The following is an 18,043-nucleotide window of genomic DNA, read 5'->3' as shown; positions in this document are numbered from 1 at the left end:
TGTGTGTGATGTGACATTTATCTTTTGCTGTTTTTCTGATTTTTCCTTTATATTTGGCTTTCTGCAGTGTGTTTATGATATGCCTAGGTATGGTCTTTTTTTTTTTTTTTGTCTATTCTCCTTGCGATTTGTTGAGCTTTTCAGATCCATGTCCCTTGGTCATTTTCCAGTGCCTTCAGCTACTTTTTTTTTTTTTTTTTTTTTTTTGAGACAGAGTCTTGCTCTGTCACCTAGGCTAGAGTGCAGTGCAGTGCAGTGCAGTGGTGCAATCTCAGCTCACGGCAGCCTCTGCCTCCTGGGTTCCAGTGATTCTCCTGCCTCAGCCTCCTGGGTAACTGGGATTACAGGCAGGCACCACCACACCCAGCTAATTTTGTATTTTTAGTAGAAACGGGGTTTCACCATGTTGGCCAGGCTGGCCTTGAACTCCTGACCTCAGGTGATCTATCTGCCTCGGCCTTCCAGAGTGCTAGGATTGCAGGCATGAGCCCCCGTACCGGCCAACTACTTGTTTTTGACCAGGTTTTGTCAGTGTTTTTTGTGGAAGGAATCATCTGACCTTTTGTGTCCACCTTTACTTGTTGTCTTATATTGCAATCACTTTCTCTGTGACCCTTTTTTCCTTCTTTCTTTGTTTCATTTTCTTTGTTGTTCTCCTACCACACATTAAGATTTCTGTTGAATTTATTCTCCCTTGGGTGCCTTGTAATTTTCTCCATCACTGGAATCATTTTTGTCTTTTTCTTTAACTTTTTTTCTGATTATGATTGATTCTTTGAATTTCTTCGTGCTTTGTTTTTATCTACTTCTGCTTTTGGTTTTTAGATTTCTTACTGTAGAATGCCGAGACCAGCTCAGTCAGGGAGACCCTAACCCAGCGGCGCTAGAGGAATTAAAGACACACACAGAAATATAGAAGTGTGAAGTGGGAAATCAGGGGTCTCACAGCCTTTAGAGCTGAGAACCCCGAACAGAGAGTGACCCACATATTTATTAACAGCAAACCAGTCATTAGCATTGTTTCTATAGATATTAAATTAACTAAAAGTATCACTTATGGGAAATGACAGGATGGGCTGAATTAAATGAAAAGGTTGGGCTAGTTAACTGCAGCAGGAACACACCCTTAAAGACACAGATCACTCATGCTTTTGTTTGTGGCTTAATAATGCCTTTAAGCGGTTTTCCCCACTGGGCGGGCCAGGTGTTCCTTGCCCTCATTCCTGTAAACCCACAACCTTCCAGCTTGGGTGTTAGGGCCATTATGAACATATCACAGTGCTGCAGAGATTTTTTTTATGGCCAGATTTTGGGGGACTTGCTCCCAACAGTAGAATGTTTTTAATATTACCAAATGTTCTTTTTAAGTTACTGTGTTTAATTTGGAGTATTGTGTGTTATAACTATAGTTTTCTTCTACTGTAAAATATTGTGATTTTCATTTTCCTTCTTTTTTTTTTCCTGCACTATTATATGGAATTGATTTTGGTTTTCCCATTCTGAGAGGTTTTATGATGAAGGTTCCTGGTTTGAGTGCCTTTTTCCATTAGTGCACATGAATTGTAGTTTCTTTTATGGATGACAATGATGGTATGGAGTAGGAGAAACTGGTGTTGTTTTGTTTTTCTTTTATTTCTGCAGACCTTTCCACCCCCCGCCCCCCGACTTTTTACTGTCGTCTTTTTTTTTTCTAACTGCGCTATCACATCTCCAAGGAATATTCCTCTTTTTTATATATGATCCTTTCCTGAAAACAATAATCGTTCAAGGCTGCTACTTTTTGTCCCGCTCGATTTGAGCCCCTTCCATGTAGCAGGGGCTGTGAACTTCTTCCAAGTCACTGGTTTTATTCAGTCTGTTGGTACTAAGCGTTGGGCTTTTTTGGAGGGGTTGATTTTTGTCTGTGGTTGTCTGAGTCCTCCCACCCCTCTACTGTTTTTCCCAAAGTCTCTCAACCCTCTCTTTCCCCTGCTGTCGGTACCCATGAGCTTGCAGTCACAGCAGGGAATCTGTTGGGATTTGACATTTATTTCTCTATTTACATATAATTTCAAGTTCGTGGTGTTTTTCTGGTAATGCTGAAGGTATGTGTCTTTTGTGGTTTTGTTTGCGATCCTTAGTAATTTTATGGTTTTTTGAGCAAGACTATATGGAGAGATTCAAATTAGGTGGCCACCACTATTTTGCAGATTTGGAAACTCATGACTAAGCATTTTAGAAGGAAATTATGTAAGCAGGCTTACCTCCTACTGTGCCATCACTTCTTGCTGGAAACCAATAAGGCTCCTAGGTAGTTCTCTTTACATGTGAGAAAGTCACCATTCGCTACTATTTTTTTTCCGTAGATATAAATATCTTCTTGGTTATGAAAAATCCTTTGAAATATAGAAGATTAAACTGTTGTATTTGATGTCTTCATGAACCATTTATGTGAAATGAGTAGAACTGCATAATCTAAGATGATTTCCAAAATTTTAGGTTCTTGGTAACTTTGCTTCTTCACTTACGAAAACTTTAACCCAAGAAATGTAGCCCAGTGCTATCCAAAATTAATGTACAATTTACATGGCAAGTTTAGTATTTAGACTTCAAACACAGAAAAGCATTCGCCTTATACATCTGTGGAAATGGAACAAAAATTTTATAAGTCATGGACATTTTAAACAGATCATGAATAACCATCTGATATGTATTATGAGATATTGGTATGATATTCACTGTGAATATCCTCATCTTCGATAACCCATGAAGGTGACATTAGCTTAGCTTATCTCCCTCTTTAATGCACTGAATCATTCTTAATAAGTTTTAAGTAGTCATTAACGTCACAGCAGGGACCATTGTTGATGTTGCTAGTGTTTAACTCTAAACAAAGTACCAGGCATGCAGCAGACTGCCTTCTGGTTCACCTTTTCTCTAACGCCGTCTTCTCCCCCATATTTTCCTTAATCGTATTATTCCAAACAGTCTGCCTTGGCTCCTTCCTCACACCTAGTCAGTCTCCTGGCCCTCCTGGCTTCACCATGGACCGCACTGTAGGTAGCATCCTCTGAAGTTGTGTGTGGCTCTTTCGTGGCAGAACTTTGGCACTTGCACATTTCCTTCAGGTTCTCCTCCCTCAGACCTCTGTTGCACATTCAGGCTGGATTAAACTTACTTAACATTTGTTACATTCTTTTTATCTGTATTATCTTTGTTGAGCAAAAGTTCTGTTGTATGACACTCTCTAGTACCCTTCGCTGGCAGACATCCAGACAGTGGTCATAATGACACAAAAGTTAAGCAAATGCTGGATTCTGTAAATACCACCTTTCATAATGTGTTTACTCATAAATGGGTTAAGTCTGCAACAAAATTTTTGGATCAGCACATTTGTGTAATCATCACCCAGATCAAAAAACAGAATAATGCTACTGCCCTAAAAAGCCCATTTCCCATTTCCCTTTCAAATCAGGAGCCCACTTTCCCAAAGGTCCTGCTATCCTGAAGTCTACAACTGTAGATTACTTGTGTCAGTTTTTAAAATTTTATCCCTCAAGAGATCATCCATTTGCTTTGCTGTATAGTATTCCATTGTCTGAATAACCCACAGTGTACCCATTGGGGTTATTTTCAGTTGAGTGCTATTGAGAACAGCACTGCTGTGAAAACTCCTGCACGTCTGTCTGCGAGCGTAGGTGCTCCCTTCTGTCACCTGTGGATATCCAGGAGTGAGAATTGGTGAGCCATGGCATGTGCCTGTATTCGGCTTTTGTGGATACACTGGCCTTACTGTTAACATTATTACCTTTTTTCCCCTTTTATTTCAGAGCTCTTCCAGTGTTAGTGGATTCAGATGAGGTAAAATATATTTTTGCATATTTCCTTGGAGCTGATATTTTCACAAAGTAGAGAAGTATTTCAGAAAGAAGCTGTGAAAACTACTTTTTAAGATTATAAATTGAGCAGACAGAAAGATGCTATGAATTGATTTGTGGGTAAAGTTGGAAAGATTTATGGATAAAGTCCCCATTTCAAACAAGAACAAGATAATACTTATTGGTATGAAAGAAATGAAGGATTATTTTATGACATCTTGATTCTATGGTTTTCTAAAATCTTGTATATAGATAGGGGTTTAAAAGATTTTAAGATGACAGTTCGTCTAAGTTAATATCTGATACTTGTAGACCTTTTGCTGAGATATTAAAGTTCCTATCATTTTCATTTGCTAAGCAGGAAATTTGGATAGAGGGTGTGGATTTAGGAAAGGTTTTGGGAAAAAAATTAGCTGTAGATCACATGGACATTGAGTTGTGGCACAAGGCAGGAAGAAATCTGAAGTTTAAGAATTAAAGGCTGGATGCATGGAACATTAACTTTCAGAAAGGACAAGTGGAGGGAAGTCAGTGGTAGCTAAGTAGTAACTTGTATGGCGGCTGTAGCACGTAAGAGGAGCCAGAGCCGTATTCGTTGAAAGAGAAGGGAAATGATTTTGGCGTCAGTCTGTTATTTGACTGTACTGGGACAGGAAGGTTTGAGAAGGCCTTACTGTAAAACAGTTAAACTTCAAGATTTATAACTCTACAGAAAGATGTAGCATTACAGAAAGATTCATAACTCTACAGAAAGATGTAGAATGTAGATTAAAAGTAATTTAAATGCCCCTTTAAAAGTAATTTTATGCTACATCTTTCTGTAGAGTATTTAAAGTATTAGTAAATAATTCATTTGTAATTTCAATAATACACTAATTTAGTAAAGTGAGGCAAATCTCTAGATGAGCTAGGCCTAAGAAATCCATTTTAGCTCCATTCCTGCCTCTCACTGGAGATTCTGAACTTGACATGTTTTCTAGATAGCAGGAAGTTGAAGTTTTCTGAACTTCGCAGCAGATAACTGACTATACATTATTGGAGAGTATAGATTATATGGTTATTTTTTAATTTTTAAATTTTTTGTAAGGATGAGGTCTCACTGGGTTGCCCAGGCCGGTCCCAAACTCCTAGCATCAAGCAATCTTCCCGCCTCGGCCTCCCAAAGTGCTGAGATTACAGGCATGAGTCACTGTACTTGGCCTTTTATTTTCTGTATCTGATATTTCCATGTATATTGTGGAATATATTTACTTCCCCTAAATGTGGCTGTTGAAAGATTAGAAATTTTTTGTTAGGATTCTGGAAGTAGCATCAACATGTTGATACATATCTTCTTTTTTTTTCTTTAGGAAATCATGACCAGATCTGAACTGGCTGAAAAAATGTTCTCTTCAGAAAAGATAATGTGATTGGAACCCATATAAGTGAAATGTAGTTAAGTCTGAAGGACTATCCTTCATCAAGACTGAAAGCGAGCTTTGTTTTTTGTTTTTTTGTGTTTTTTTTGTGTTTTTTTTTTGAGGCGGAGTCTTCACTCTGTCGCCCAGGCTGGAGTGCAGTGGCGCCATCTCGGCTCATTGCAAGCTCCGCCTCCCAGGTTCGCGCCATTCTCCCGCCTCAGCCTCCGAGTAGCTGGGACTACAGGCGCCCACAACCGCGCCCGGCTAGTTTTTTGTATTTTTTTTTAGTAGAGACGGGGTTTCACCGTGTTAGCCAGGATGGTCTCGATCTCCTGACCTCGTGATCCGCCCGCCTCGGCCTCCCAAAGTGCAGGGATTACAGGCGTGAGCCACCGCGCCCGGCCGCGAGCTTTGTTTTGATACTGCATAACAAATTTTTATTGTGTTATCTTGGAAGCGTGTGTATCAAAATGAAGAATTCAGGTGGTAGGTGGGTTCTGCAGTCCTTTTAAAGCTGACTCTTGAGTGTCAGTTGAATATCCAATAAATCGGATTTGGAAATAACCTGAGGAAAGTATTATGAGAAAGATCTGCACAGATGCCTCTTAGCTTACAGGCGGCAGGCCTGTGGGTTTGGGTTCTCTCTCTTTTCTCTGGAACATATGACAATTCCAGATTACAGAAAAAGGCTTTTTAATGAATACCCTTGGTCTTTTTTGTAGTCACCTTTGAGGTAGATATTGTGATTTTCTGGAGTATAGTATATCCGTGTCTCTATGTCTTGGGTTTACTAGATGCAATAGTACTTTTCTTTGACATTTGTACTGAAGTGATTTGATATTAAGTAAAACAGTTAATGTTTGAATATAGGTGTATTTATAGGTTCCCCCCCCCCCGGCTTTATAAAAATCTGTACAAAGCCCTTGTTTGAGTCTCATCATGCACATCAAATCATGGAGTTAGGTCTTCTCTGAGCTCAGGGGAACACACGTACACAGAGAAATGTCTTGAGGGTCACTACCAAAGAATTACCCTCATTGTCCCTCACTCAGGCCATGTGTACGCGTGATGCTGCTGAGTCTGCTGGGGTGGCTGGTGGCCACATGGCTCCCCCAAAGCACTTCCTACCTGGCAAGCTGGGAGACCCATTACCGGTGAACTTTGTGGAAATTAGAACTGTATCTTTTACATAATCTTGGCATATTACGTTTCATAATAAAAACATATATTTATTTGCATGCCACATCACTGTTGATTTTATAGTTTCTTAACCTTCAACCATGTTTTGTACCTTATTTCGTTACATCGTATATTTGTAATGTGTAATATGAAATCTTTTACTTTAATATCTGTTTTTAAAATGTAGAATGTTCTAAACTTGAAAGGCAATTGAATGTAGTATGATGAAAATGTGAATGTTTTGCTGCTTTCATGACCAAAGATACAGGGGCTAGTGGACATACAGAATAGTAATTAAATCTAGAATCTTGTATGTCTTGTCTCTGAAGGAGTTCTAACCTTGTAAACTGAGAATGACTTCAGAGAATTTTGATTAAGAAAATATTAAAATCTTAACCGGCACAAACACTCCAATTTTTTTCACTGTGAAGCCGCAAGCAAATTTTTTTTTTTTTTTTTCAAAAGCCTACCTTCTGAATTTATCTCTTGTTTACTCATTTCAGAGAGGGTAGTAAAGAAGATCTATTTCTGGTAGTCGTATCTCTTGAAAGATATTGGCAAATGGGTTTTCAGTCGTGACCATGTGGAAAGTGAACAGTGTTGGCAAACATTACTGAGAAAATCATGCTTTTCAGGATGCCCTTGCTTTGGGATATCCTTCCTAGGGAGAAAAAAAAGTCTAATTTAACAATTGTGAATTCCGTTTCTTGTTTCAGTTTCTGCTGCAGTAAAGGGTTCCCACCCTCTACAGTTCCCAGCATTTATATTCTGTTGTATTCTCCCCTTAGCCCAGTAACATTTTTCTCTAATACCCCACTCCCCAAGTTTTGAGACAGATTGACCCCCTATTCATTATGTGGCTCTAGTTGAATTTTAAAATGTGGAATACTGGGCCTGCAGGCAGTAGGAGCTGCAAATCTGGTAGAGTGGGAGTGAGGAGTTAATGGTGAGTATGATAATAAGGGAAACTGCGTCTGACAGAACCTCAGTAATGTTTACCAAAACCTCTTTCTACAGCTGGTGGGACAAATGATGCTACCTCTGTAGCTCAGCTACAGGCTGCGGTGCAAACTTTTCTTCCATCCAGAGAAAGCAGAATTCCCTCCTAGTAGCCTCATCACAAATACTGTTTCTAGAAGGGCATGTGCTATCTGTCACCTTCAGTAATATTTGTGCCATCTCTTGATGGCTGACAACCTGGATCGAGTATTTCTATGAAGGGCCTTCTTAGGCCCCTCACATACGCAAGAGGGGTGCTCTAGTGCCATAGGTCACAGGACGAACATCAGGAGAAGTTATACCTAGGGGTATTGAGCAGCTCATCATCCCTGCTTCTGCTCAAAGTTTCCTGAAGCTGGCCATCAGGTCCTCTGAGGCACTCAAATCAGTTTACTTTTAGCATGCCCCCATCAGGATGAGTCTCCCTGTTAGTGAGGGAATCTGAGGATACGGGTCTGGTTTGATGTTTTTCTAGGCAAAATGCCTAAGTGTTCTAGTTATGCCATTCATATTAGATTCATATGATGTGTGAGATTTGCTTAAAAGGGAATTTTCATGATTTGATTTAGATTAGTATTTAAATATCTGCTTTAGACAGCAATTAATTTTATTGCAAAAATAAGGAAAAACGTGAATATGTGAATTTTTTAAGCTTGAGAGATGATAGAAGGTTCCCATATTTTTCTTGTAAAGAAAATAGTATTTTAACTTACACATCCTGTAGAAAATACCACTTTTTCCCCTTGTATTACAGTACAATGTTTACACTACTATACTGTCAAGCTGAAAGTATAAAAAATGTACATATACATTTTGATTTATATATCCTTTTTTTAAAAAACATTTGAGTTTGTTGCACTAGGCTGTACATGACTAAAGTTGACAGATGCTATGCTAGATTTATAATCATTAGTTCTGGTACTTGTGTCTTTGTGTGATCAAAGCATGTAATAAGCAATACAAAATACGAAGCCTTAGAAGAAGGTTAACATACTGGTTAAACATATTGAATGTATATAAGTGGCAAAACTAGATTTTTAAGGAAGCGTACATTATAATATTGGAGCTCAGTACTGCATGAAGAAACTTCTTTAAAACTAGGAAACATTCATTTATTTGGGGAGAAATTTTAGGAGTTTAAGAAGTTGTATTTTTCTATTTTAAAAAGTTAAATTATTCTGTAATTTGGAAGAAGTTTCGTTGAATGTAGGACATAACTATTTGAAGGGTTTTCATTTGAAAAATTGATGTATTTTGTGCCTTAATATTTTGTTCTTTTAATAAAAATGCTCTGAAATTTTGAATGATTCTTGATAATATTTATTGGTGCTAGGTTATATAAATCTGTAGGACATACAGACATATTATATAGACTCCAGTAGCTGGCAGGACATAAAATTCTTAAAACAGGAGGCACAGCTAATCAAACATGGAACAGTGTTCAACCTCAGTGGTAGTAAAGAAATGCAAAACAAAAGATAGGGGATAGTTTAAAAAATCAAATTAACCTAAGTTTATACTGGGGTGTATTTGTAAAATCCCTTTGCTTTCAAAGTCTGATGAAATGAGCACCCTTATTCGTGATGGTAATATAATTCATTCCTTTTTTGTGAAAAGTTCAACAATGTGTTTATAACCTTTGAATACTGTCAATTCTGGTGTTGTTTTAAAAAAATGATTCAAAATACAGAATAAAGTGTTTATTATAACATTAAAGTAGAAATAAAATTAGAGATAAACAATATCATAGTTAAGTGAATTATGGTTTAACCAGCTACTTTATGGGATATTGTCTAGCCGTTAAATTATGAAGAATTTATAAAAAAACTTATAAGAACTGATGCAGCGGCACGTATGTGAATGCTTGTCTATGTAAAAATAAGGTAGAGCGACTTACTCTCATGGTTCAGAAAAAATGCATTATATCTTCCAACTTTTCTATAACTTAATGATTATTTTGAAATAAAGATAATTTAAAAAAAAAAAGTAGGCCGGGCGCGGTGGCTCAAGCCTGTAATCCCAGCACTTTGGGAGGCCGAGACGGGCGGATCACGAGGTCAGCAGATCGAGACCATCCTGGCTAACACAGTGAAACCCCGTCTCTACTAAAAAATACAAAAAACGAGCCGGGCGCGGTGGCGGGCGCCTGTAGTCCCAGCTACTCGGGAGGCTGAGGCAGGAGAATGGCGTGAACCCGGGAGGCGGAGCTTGCAGTGAGCTGAGATCCGGCCACTGCACTCCACCGTCTCAAAAAAAAAAAAAAAAAAAAAAAGAAAGGATCGAGTAGAAAAGCACTGGAGTGGCACACATGGTTAGTGTTGAGGCTTAGCTACGCTGTGGTCACAGCTTGATTTTAACCTTTCAAAAACATAAGACAAATAGTTTATTTCTTGCTCATGTGACCATTCTGCAGTAGGTATAGCGGTGGGGAGGGCCACCCTCCTCCACAGGGTCCTCAGACACCCGGGATTTATTTCCATCTGGTGGACCCACCATACCCTGGGGCCTCATTTTTACCCCTGATTTTCTAAGGTAAACATATTCAGCTTAACTATGTAAAAATAATCGTGCCTTAATTAGGCTAGATATCAGAAAATCTAGAGAAATGTGTTCTTGGGCCACAGCTTAATCTTATTAATTAAAAAAGAAATCCATCTTGCTGTTAGTAGATGGGACATGGGGAATTTTCTTCATGGACATTCTCCCAGCTTTGACAGATGAGGAGTGAGAGGGACAAGATGAGTGGTCCCAGAGGGAAAGGAAGGGCTGTTGTCATAAGAGTGATGACAATTTTGGGAGACGTGGGAGCACTTGCAGAGTGCCAGGCTTTGGTAACCACTGTATTCTCACAGTAGCCAATGAGGTATAATTTCCCTTGGTTTGTAGATTAGAAAACTGAGAGAGAGGTCAAATAATTTGACAGTTTACCCTCTTGGCAGGCAGGTGGCAAGGCTGGTATAATACTGGTGGGAATCATCCTGGAATTAATGTCCTCGAAGTCCTGAGGAGAGAGGAGTTTGGTTGACAAAGTGCTGTTTGCTTGTTAGAGAAGGTTAAGTAAAATAATGTATCTACAGTGCCTGGTGCATAGCCTTCAGGAGACAGCTAAGGTTAACATGAAAGGTACAGCAGTGATTGAGGCGTGACTGAGACTCAACTGAAACAAACAGCATGTGAAATTCAAACACCTTCCAGGATTGATTCACTTGTGTTAAAATGAAGTTACCCAGGGCAAGTTCTGTGCCCCTTAAGTGATAGGGAATTCACAGCTACATTAACAGAGACTGACCTGATATTTACATCTGGTCGGAGGCTGACCTCATTTATATCTGAATTCAGATGTAAATAATTTTGACAGTATTTTCTTAAAATCATTTTGAAAAAGTAACAGGAAGCTGCAATGGAAGTTTATGCACAGGAAAAAATGTGAAAGCTATCCAGCAGGTGGTGCCAAAGTAATGTCTCTTGAAGTGTTCTAATCTTTTCTCTAATTCTTCCCTTTACAGTTTTTATAAATTTACTTACCAAATGCCACTAAACAAACTTGGGGATGAAAAAAAAATTAAAAATAATTCACACAGCACTGCCCTGGAAAAACCATTATCTTGGTATACTTTAAAACTTTAAAGCTGGAAAGGGCCTTTAAGAGCATTTTATAAATGAGAAAATGGAGGACCAGGAAAGCTTCACTGGCTACAGTTCCCTCACACCAGGGTCGAAGACTGCCTCCTAGTTTGTTTTTCTCACCACTGGTCCTTATTGTCAGGGGGAAAAAGATGCCACAGAAGGGTTGGACTGGGCATCAAAACTTGAAATACATTTTATATGCTTTGGTTACCCCTTGCTACGTCATTTCATTTGACTTCATTGTCTGTCTTTTCAGCTTCCAGATTCTTGTCTCTACATGGTCATAATTCCAGTTCTCTGTTTCTTCATTTGATAAGTGGAGATTTTCTTGGGGTTCAGTGGAGTCTGCTTGAAAGGCTTGTCCTTATTTGACCTGAGTCACAGCTTTCCCAGTGCTAAATGTCTCTTTCCAGGGAATGCTTATTAAAAGTATTCACAGGCATGTTTTTTAATGTCACAGCTGCCTAAAGCAAAAAAAAAAAAATAACACTCAAAGCAGATGGTAGACTGACCAAAAACCTTAAAAGGAAAATCTAAAGAATGAGGTGACTATAAGGCCATTGAAAAACCTTCAACATACTTATGGGAATCTAAAAGGTCACATGCATGCATAGGCCTCTGTGCATGCTCAGTGAAGACCACAAACAAGAAGTGAAGGCTAAGGCAGAGTTAGTTGTAAACTGCCTGAATGAGTGCTGAAGGTATGCCCCACCATACACACAAGCACTGTGGCAAAGACTGGGAGATTTACTAGTTCCAAGAGGTTAAGAAAGTCTCTGTCCAATAATTGGCTAACCATTACATAACTGAGTAGAGACTTTAGTGACCACATACTACAAAATATACGGCCTTTACGGAATTGGTTTAGAGAAGTCACTAAACAACCACTACAACAAGTAGTAACAACAGCAAACCATCGAAGGGGAAAGAATGGTTTTCAGAGTTACCACATTATATTACTTAAAATGTCTAGTCTTTACCAAAAAATGATGACATAAGCAAAGAAATGAGAGTGTATCTCTCACAAGAAAAAAAAGAGCATCAAAACAAAATGTTCCTGAGAAAGACCAGATGTTTGACTTACTAGACAAAAACTGTAAGCTGTTTTATCAATATTCAATGAGCTAAAAAAGTATAAACAACAAAAGTATGAGAATGATGTTTGACCAAATAATGTCAATAGAGATAGCAATGATAAAAATGAACCAAATGAAAATTCTTATCTTGAAAAGTACAATAACTGAGACAAAAAATTTATTAGAGGGTGCTCAAGAGCAGATCTGAGCAGGTAGAAGAAAATCAGTGAATCTGAATATAGGTCAATTGAGATTATTCAGTGTGAGGAACAAAAAGAAGATAGAATGAAGAAAAATCAACAGAGTTTCAGAGACCTGTGGAACAACCTCAAGCATACAGACACACACATAGTGAGAGTACCAAAAGAAGAAAAGAGAGGAAGAAAAATATTTGAAGAAATAGTGGTTGAAAACTTTTGAAACTTGACAGAAAAACAGTCTACCTAAGCAGAAAGATTAGCAAACTCCAAATAAGATAAACTCAGAGAGATCTGTACTGAAACATCATAATCAAATGATGGAAAACCAAAACCAAAGATGGAGTTTTGAAAGCAACAAGAGAGAAGTGACTCATTGCATAGTAAAAATCCTCTGTAACATTAACAACTATTTTTTTCCCCCTCAGAAACCATGGTGGTAAGAAGGCAATGGGATAATATATTTAAAGTACTGAAAGAAAAACCAAATGTCAGTCAAGAATTCTATATCCAAGCAAACTATTCAACATGAATAAAAATATAGACACTTGAGATAAAAACTGAATTTGTTAGTAGTTTTGCCCTGCAAGAAATACTAAAGTAGGCCAGGTGCAGTGGCTCACGTCTGTAATCCGAGTACTTTGGGAGACTGAGGTGGGCAGATCACCTGAGGTCACGAGTTCGAGACCAGCCTGGGCAACATGGTGAAACCCTGTCTCTACTACATATACAAAAATTAGCCAGGCGTGGTGGTGGGCACCTGTAATCCCAGCTACTCAGGAGGCTGAGGCAGGAGAATTGCTTGAATCCAGGAGGTGGAGGTTGCAGTGAGCTGAGACTGTGCCACGGCACTCCAGCCTGGGCAACAGAGTGAAATTCTGTCTCAAAAAAATAAAATAAAATAAATTAAGGCATTATTGGTAAACCACAAGACAACACTAAGAAAATAACTTTTAAAAAATGTAGTAAAAGAAATGGGAAAGGAATTAAAATGGTAAACTACTAATTTTTTTGAACAAAAGAGGAGACAACAGTGGAGGAACAAAAAAAAAAGACATACAGAAAACAAAGAAAAAAAAAAAAAAAAAAAAAAAAGTAAAGAGAGGGAATATGGGAATATAATGAATAACACTGTCAGTAAAACAACTTACATGAAATGGACAAATTCCTAGGAAGATAAAAACTACCAAAACTGACTCAAGAATAAATAGGCAATCTGAATAGACTCATAATAAGTGATAAGATTCAATTAGTAATTTGTTAAAACTACCTACAAAGAAAAGTCAAGGCCCAGATGACTTCACCATTGAACTCTACTAAACATTTAAAGGAGAATTAGCCTGGGTGCAGTGGCTTATGCCTGCAATCCTAGCACTTTGGGAGGCCAAGGCAAGTGCATCACTTGAGCTCAGGAGTTCGAGACCAGCCTGGGCAACATGGTGAAATCCCTTCTCTACAAAAAAATTAAAAACTTAGCCAGGCATGGTGGTGTACACCTGTAGTCCCAGCTACTCAGGAGGATGAGACAGGAAGATCGCTTGAGCCCAGGAGGTCAAGGCTGCAGTGAGCCGTGATCACACTACTGCACTCCTGCCTGGGCAACAGAGTGAGACCCTGTCTCAAAAAAAAGGAGAAGGGAGGAGAAGGAGAAGGGAGAAAGAGGGAGAAGAGGAAGAGGAGAAGGAGGAGGAAAAGAAGGAGGACGAAGGGGAAGGAGGGAGGAGGAGAAGACGGAAAAGGAGGAGGAGAAGAAAGAAGAAAAAGAATAAGAATAATTAGTACCAATTCTTCATGAATTCTTCCCCAAAATAAAAGAAATTGTATTCCCATCTCATTTTACGAGGTCAGTATTATCCTGATGCTCAAATTGGCCAAAGACAACACAAGAAAACTACAGACCAGTATCTTTCATGAATATGGAAGCAAATGTTCTCAACAAAATACAGCAAACCAAATCCAGCAACATATGAAAAGAATTATACACCAGGACCAAGCAGGATTTATCCTGGGAATGCAAAGACGGTTTAACACCTGAAAATTAATTAATGTAAAACATCATATGAATAGGACAGAAACTCAGAAATGCCATGAGTATCTCAATAGTTGTAGAAAAAGCATTTGCCAAAATGAAATAACCTTTCATGATTAAAAAAAAATAATTACCAACAAATTAGAGGTAGAGTGAGATCTCCTCAACATTATAAAGGGTACCTACAGAAAAAAAAAAAAAAAACCCATACTTAATGTCATACCAAATGGCAAAAGACTAGAAGCTTTCCCCCAGTTATGGTCTGAATGTTTGTATCCCCTGCAAGTTCATATATTGAAACCTAATCCCCAGTGGAATAGTATTAAGAGGTGCGACCTACCTATGTAACAAACCTTCACGTTCTGCACATGTATCCCAGAACTTAAAGTATGATTAAAAATAAAAAGAGGTGCGACCTATAGAAAGTGATTATGTCATGATGGTAGCATCCTAATGAATTTGATTACTGCCCTTATCAAAGAGGCCCAAGGGAGCTTGTTTGCCCCTTCCACCATGTGAGAATTCAACAAGAAGTTGCCATCTATGAGGCACAGACCAAGCTCTTACCAGACACTGAATCTACTGGCACCTTGATCTTGGACTTCCTAGCCCCCAGAGCTGTGAGCAATAAATTTGTGTTGTTTATAAATTTCGCAGTCCAAGATATTTTGTTATAACAGGCTGAACAGACTAAGACACCCCCTAAGATCTGGAAAAGACAGGAATGTCATCTCTCACCACTTCTATTCAACGTTGTACTGGAGCTTCTAGCCAGGGAAATCAGAAAAGAAAGAAAGAAAGAAAAAGAAATAAAAGTTATTGAAATGGAAAAATAAAAATATCTCTATTTGCAGATTTAATGATCTTGTATATAAAAATCTCTAAGGAAACCACTAAAAAACGATTAGAACAATAATGAGTTCTGTAAGGTTTCAGGATACAAGATTGACATATGAAAATCAATCATATTCCTTAAGGTTGCAATGAATAATCCAAAAATGAAAGTAAGAAACCCATTTACAATAGCATCAAAAAGAACAAAATACAATGGCTCATGCCTGTAATCCTAACACTTTGAGAGGCTGAGGCAGGAGGACCGCTTGAGGCCAGGAGTTCAGGATCAGCCTGGACAACATAGGGACCCTACAAAAGACTAAAAGATTAAAAGAATTACTCGACACTTTGGGAAGTCAAGGCGTGTGGATTACTTGAGGTAAGGCATTTGAGACCAGCCTGGCCAACATCGCGAAACCCTGTCTCTACTAAAAATACAAAAATTAGCTGGGCATGGTGGTGGGCTCCTGTAATCCAAGCTACCCAGGAGGCTGAGGCAGGAGAATCACTTGAATGCTGGAAGCAGAGGTTGCAGTGAACCAAGATCACGTCACTGCACTCCAGCCTGGGTGACAGAGACTCTGTCTCAAAAAAAAGATTAACCAGGCACGACGATAGACATTTGTGGTACTACGTATTCAGGAGGCTAGGACATGAGGACCACTTCAGCCCAGGACTTGGAGGTTTTAGTGAGCTATGGTCACACCACTGCACTCCAGCCTGGGCAATAGAGTGAGATCCTATCTCTAACATACATAAAATAAAATAAAATACTTAGGAATGAATCTGACAAAGGAAGTGCAAAACTTATACACTAAAAACCATAAAATATTGTTGAAAAAAATAAATAAGCTATAAATGAATTGAAAAAATTCCATGTTCATAGATCAGAAGACTTAACACTGTTAAGACAGCAATCTTCTCCAAATTGACCTTAATTCTGATAATGCAATCCTTACGAGAATCCCCGCCAACTTCTTTGTAGAAATTGAGAAGCTGACTTTAAAATTCATATGCAATTTCAAGGGACCCAGAATAGTCAAAATAATGTTGAGTAAGAGCTAAGACAAGGACTCACACATCTCAAAACTTACTTTAAAGTAACTATAATCAAGACAGTTCAGTAATTGCACAAGGATAGATATATAGATCAATGGAATTGAATTCAGAGTCTAGAAATAAACCCATACATCTATGGTCAGTTGATTTTCAACAAGAGTGCCAAGACCATTCAATGGAGAAAGGACAGTCTCTTTAACAAATGGTGCTGGGACAACTGCATAGCCACATGCAAAAGAATGAAGCTGGACCCCTACCTGAGAATATATACAAAAATTAACTCAAAATGGACCAAAGACATAAATGTGAGAGCTAGATCCATACATCTCTAAGAAGAAAACATATGGGTAAATCTTCATGACCTTAGATTTGACAAACTATTCTTAGAGTTCACACCAAAAGCATAAGCAAGAAGAGAAAGAAACAGATAGATTGGACTTCATCAAAATTAAGAACTTCTGTGTTTCAAAGGACACTATCAAAAAATGAAAATCAACCCACAGAATGGGAGAAACTATTTGCAAGTCATATATCTGAGTTGTAGCCAGACTGTATGAAGAACTCCTTCAACTCAATAATAAAAGGACAAATAATCTAACCAAAACATGGCAAAGGTTCTGAATACACATTTTAGGAAGATATACGACAGGCCAATAAGCACATAAAAAGATGCTCTAGACATTACTAATCAAGAAAATGAAAATCACGACCTTAGTAAGATACCACTTTACACCCACTAAGATAGCTGTCATAATAAAAATAACAAAAAAGGAAAATAACAGTGTTCATGAGAATATGGAGAAACTGGAACTCTTCTACACTGCTGGTGGGAAGTAAAATGGTACAGCCCCTTTGGAAAACAGTCTGGCAGTTAATCAAATGATTAAAGAGTTACCATATGACTCAGCAATACCATTCCTAGGTATATACCTAACAGAAATGCAAGTGTGTCTACACAAAAACTTGTACATGAATGCTCATTGTAGGATTCACCATAATAGCCACAAATTGTAAACAAACCATTCAGTTGATGAATGGATAACCCAAATATGACATATCCATACAATTGAATATTATTCAGCCATAAAAGTCAATGAAATACTATTAAATGTGACAAAATAGATGATTCTTGAAGCACGTTAAGTGAAAGAAAAGCACTCACAAAAGCCCCATATTTTATTATTCTGTTTTTACAAAATGCCCAGAATAGGCAAATTCATAGACAGAAAGTAGATTAGCGGTTTCATAGTGCCAAAGGAATAAAAGAATGAGGAATGACTGCTAATGGGCATAGGGTATCTTTTTTGAATGATGAAAATGTTCTTAAATTCAGTATTTGTGATGATGGCACAACTTTGTGAATATACTAAAAAGCCGCTCTGTCATACCCTATAATGTGATCAATTTTGTGGTAAATGAATTATATCTCAATTTTGAAAAGTTATATTCAGGGCTGGGCGCGGTGGCTCAAGCCTGTAATCCCAGCACTTTGGGAGGCCGAGACGGGCGGATCACGAGGTCAGGAGATCGAGACCATCCTGGCTAACACAGTGAAACCCCGTCTCTACTAAAAATACAAAAACTTAGCCGGGCGAGGTGGCCGGCGCCTGTAGTCCCAGCTACTCGGGAGGCTGAGGCAGGAGAATGGCGTGAACCCGGGAGGCGGAGCTTGCAGTGAGCTGAGATCCGGCCACTACACTCCAGCCTGGGTGACAGAGCGAGACTCCGTCTCAAAAAAAAAAAAAAAAAAAAAAAAAAAAAAAAAAAAAAAAGAAAAGTTATATTC

At 38.4% G+C, this 18,043-nt stretch overlaps 1 protein-coding gene across 5 annotated transcripts in view; it reads left to right on the top strand.

Moving 5' to 3' along the window:
* Positions 1-5,336, top strand: part of TMEM87B (transmembrane protein 87B) — a 73,552-nt gene extending 68,216 nt beyond the window's left edge. For 4 of the 5 annotated variants that reach the window (XM_050753043.1, XM_050753046.1, XM_050753041.1 and 1 more), the window contains 2 exons: positions 3,810-3,840; positions 5,207-5,336. In XM_050753043.1, the coding sequence (XP_050609000.1) occupies positions 3,810-3,840; positions 5,207-5,266 (91 nt within the window). In that variant the 3' untranslated portion in view covers positions 5,267-5,336. The other variant, XM_050753042.1, reaches the window with a different exon arrangement.
* Positions 5,337-18,043: the final 12,707 nt, after the last annotated feature.

This window comes from Macaca thibetana, chromosome 13, assembly GCF_024542745.1.
Source record: "Macaca thibetana thibetana isolate TM-01 chromosome 13, ASM2454274v1, whole genome shotgun sequence".
NCBI classification, from domain to species: Eukaryota; Metazoa; Chordata; class Mammalia; order Primates; family Cercopithecidae; genus Macaca; species Macaca thibetana.
The sequence above is the reverse complement of the archived record's forward strand: the minus strand, read 5'-3'. Positions and strand labels throughout refer to the sequence as shown.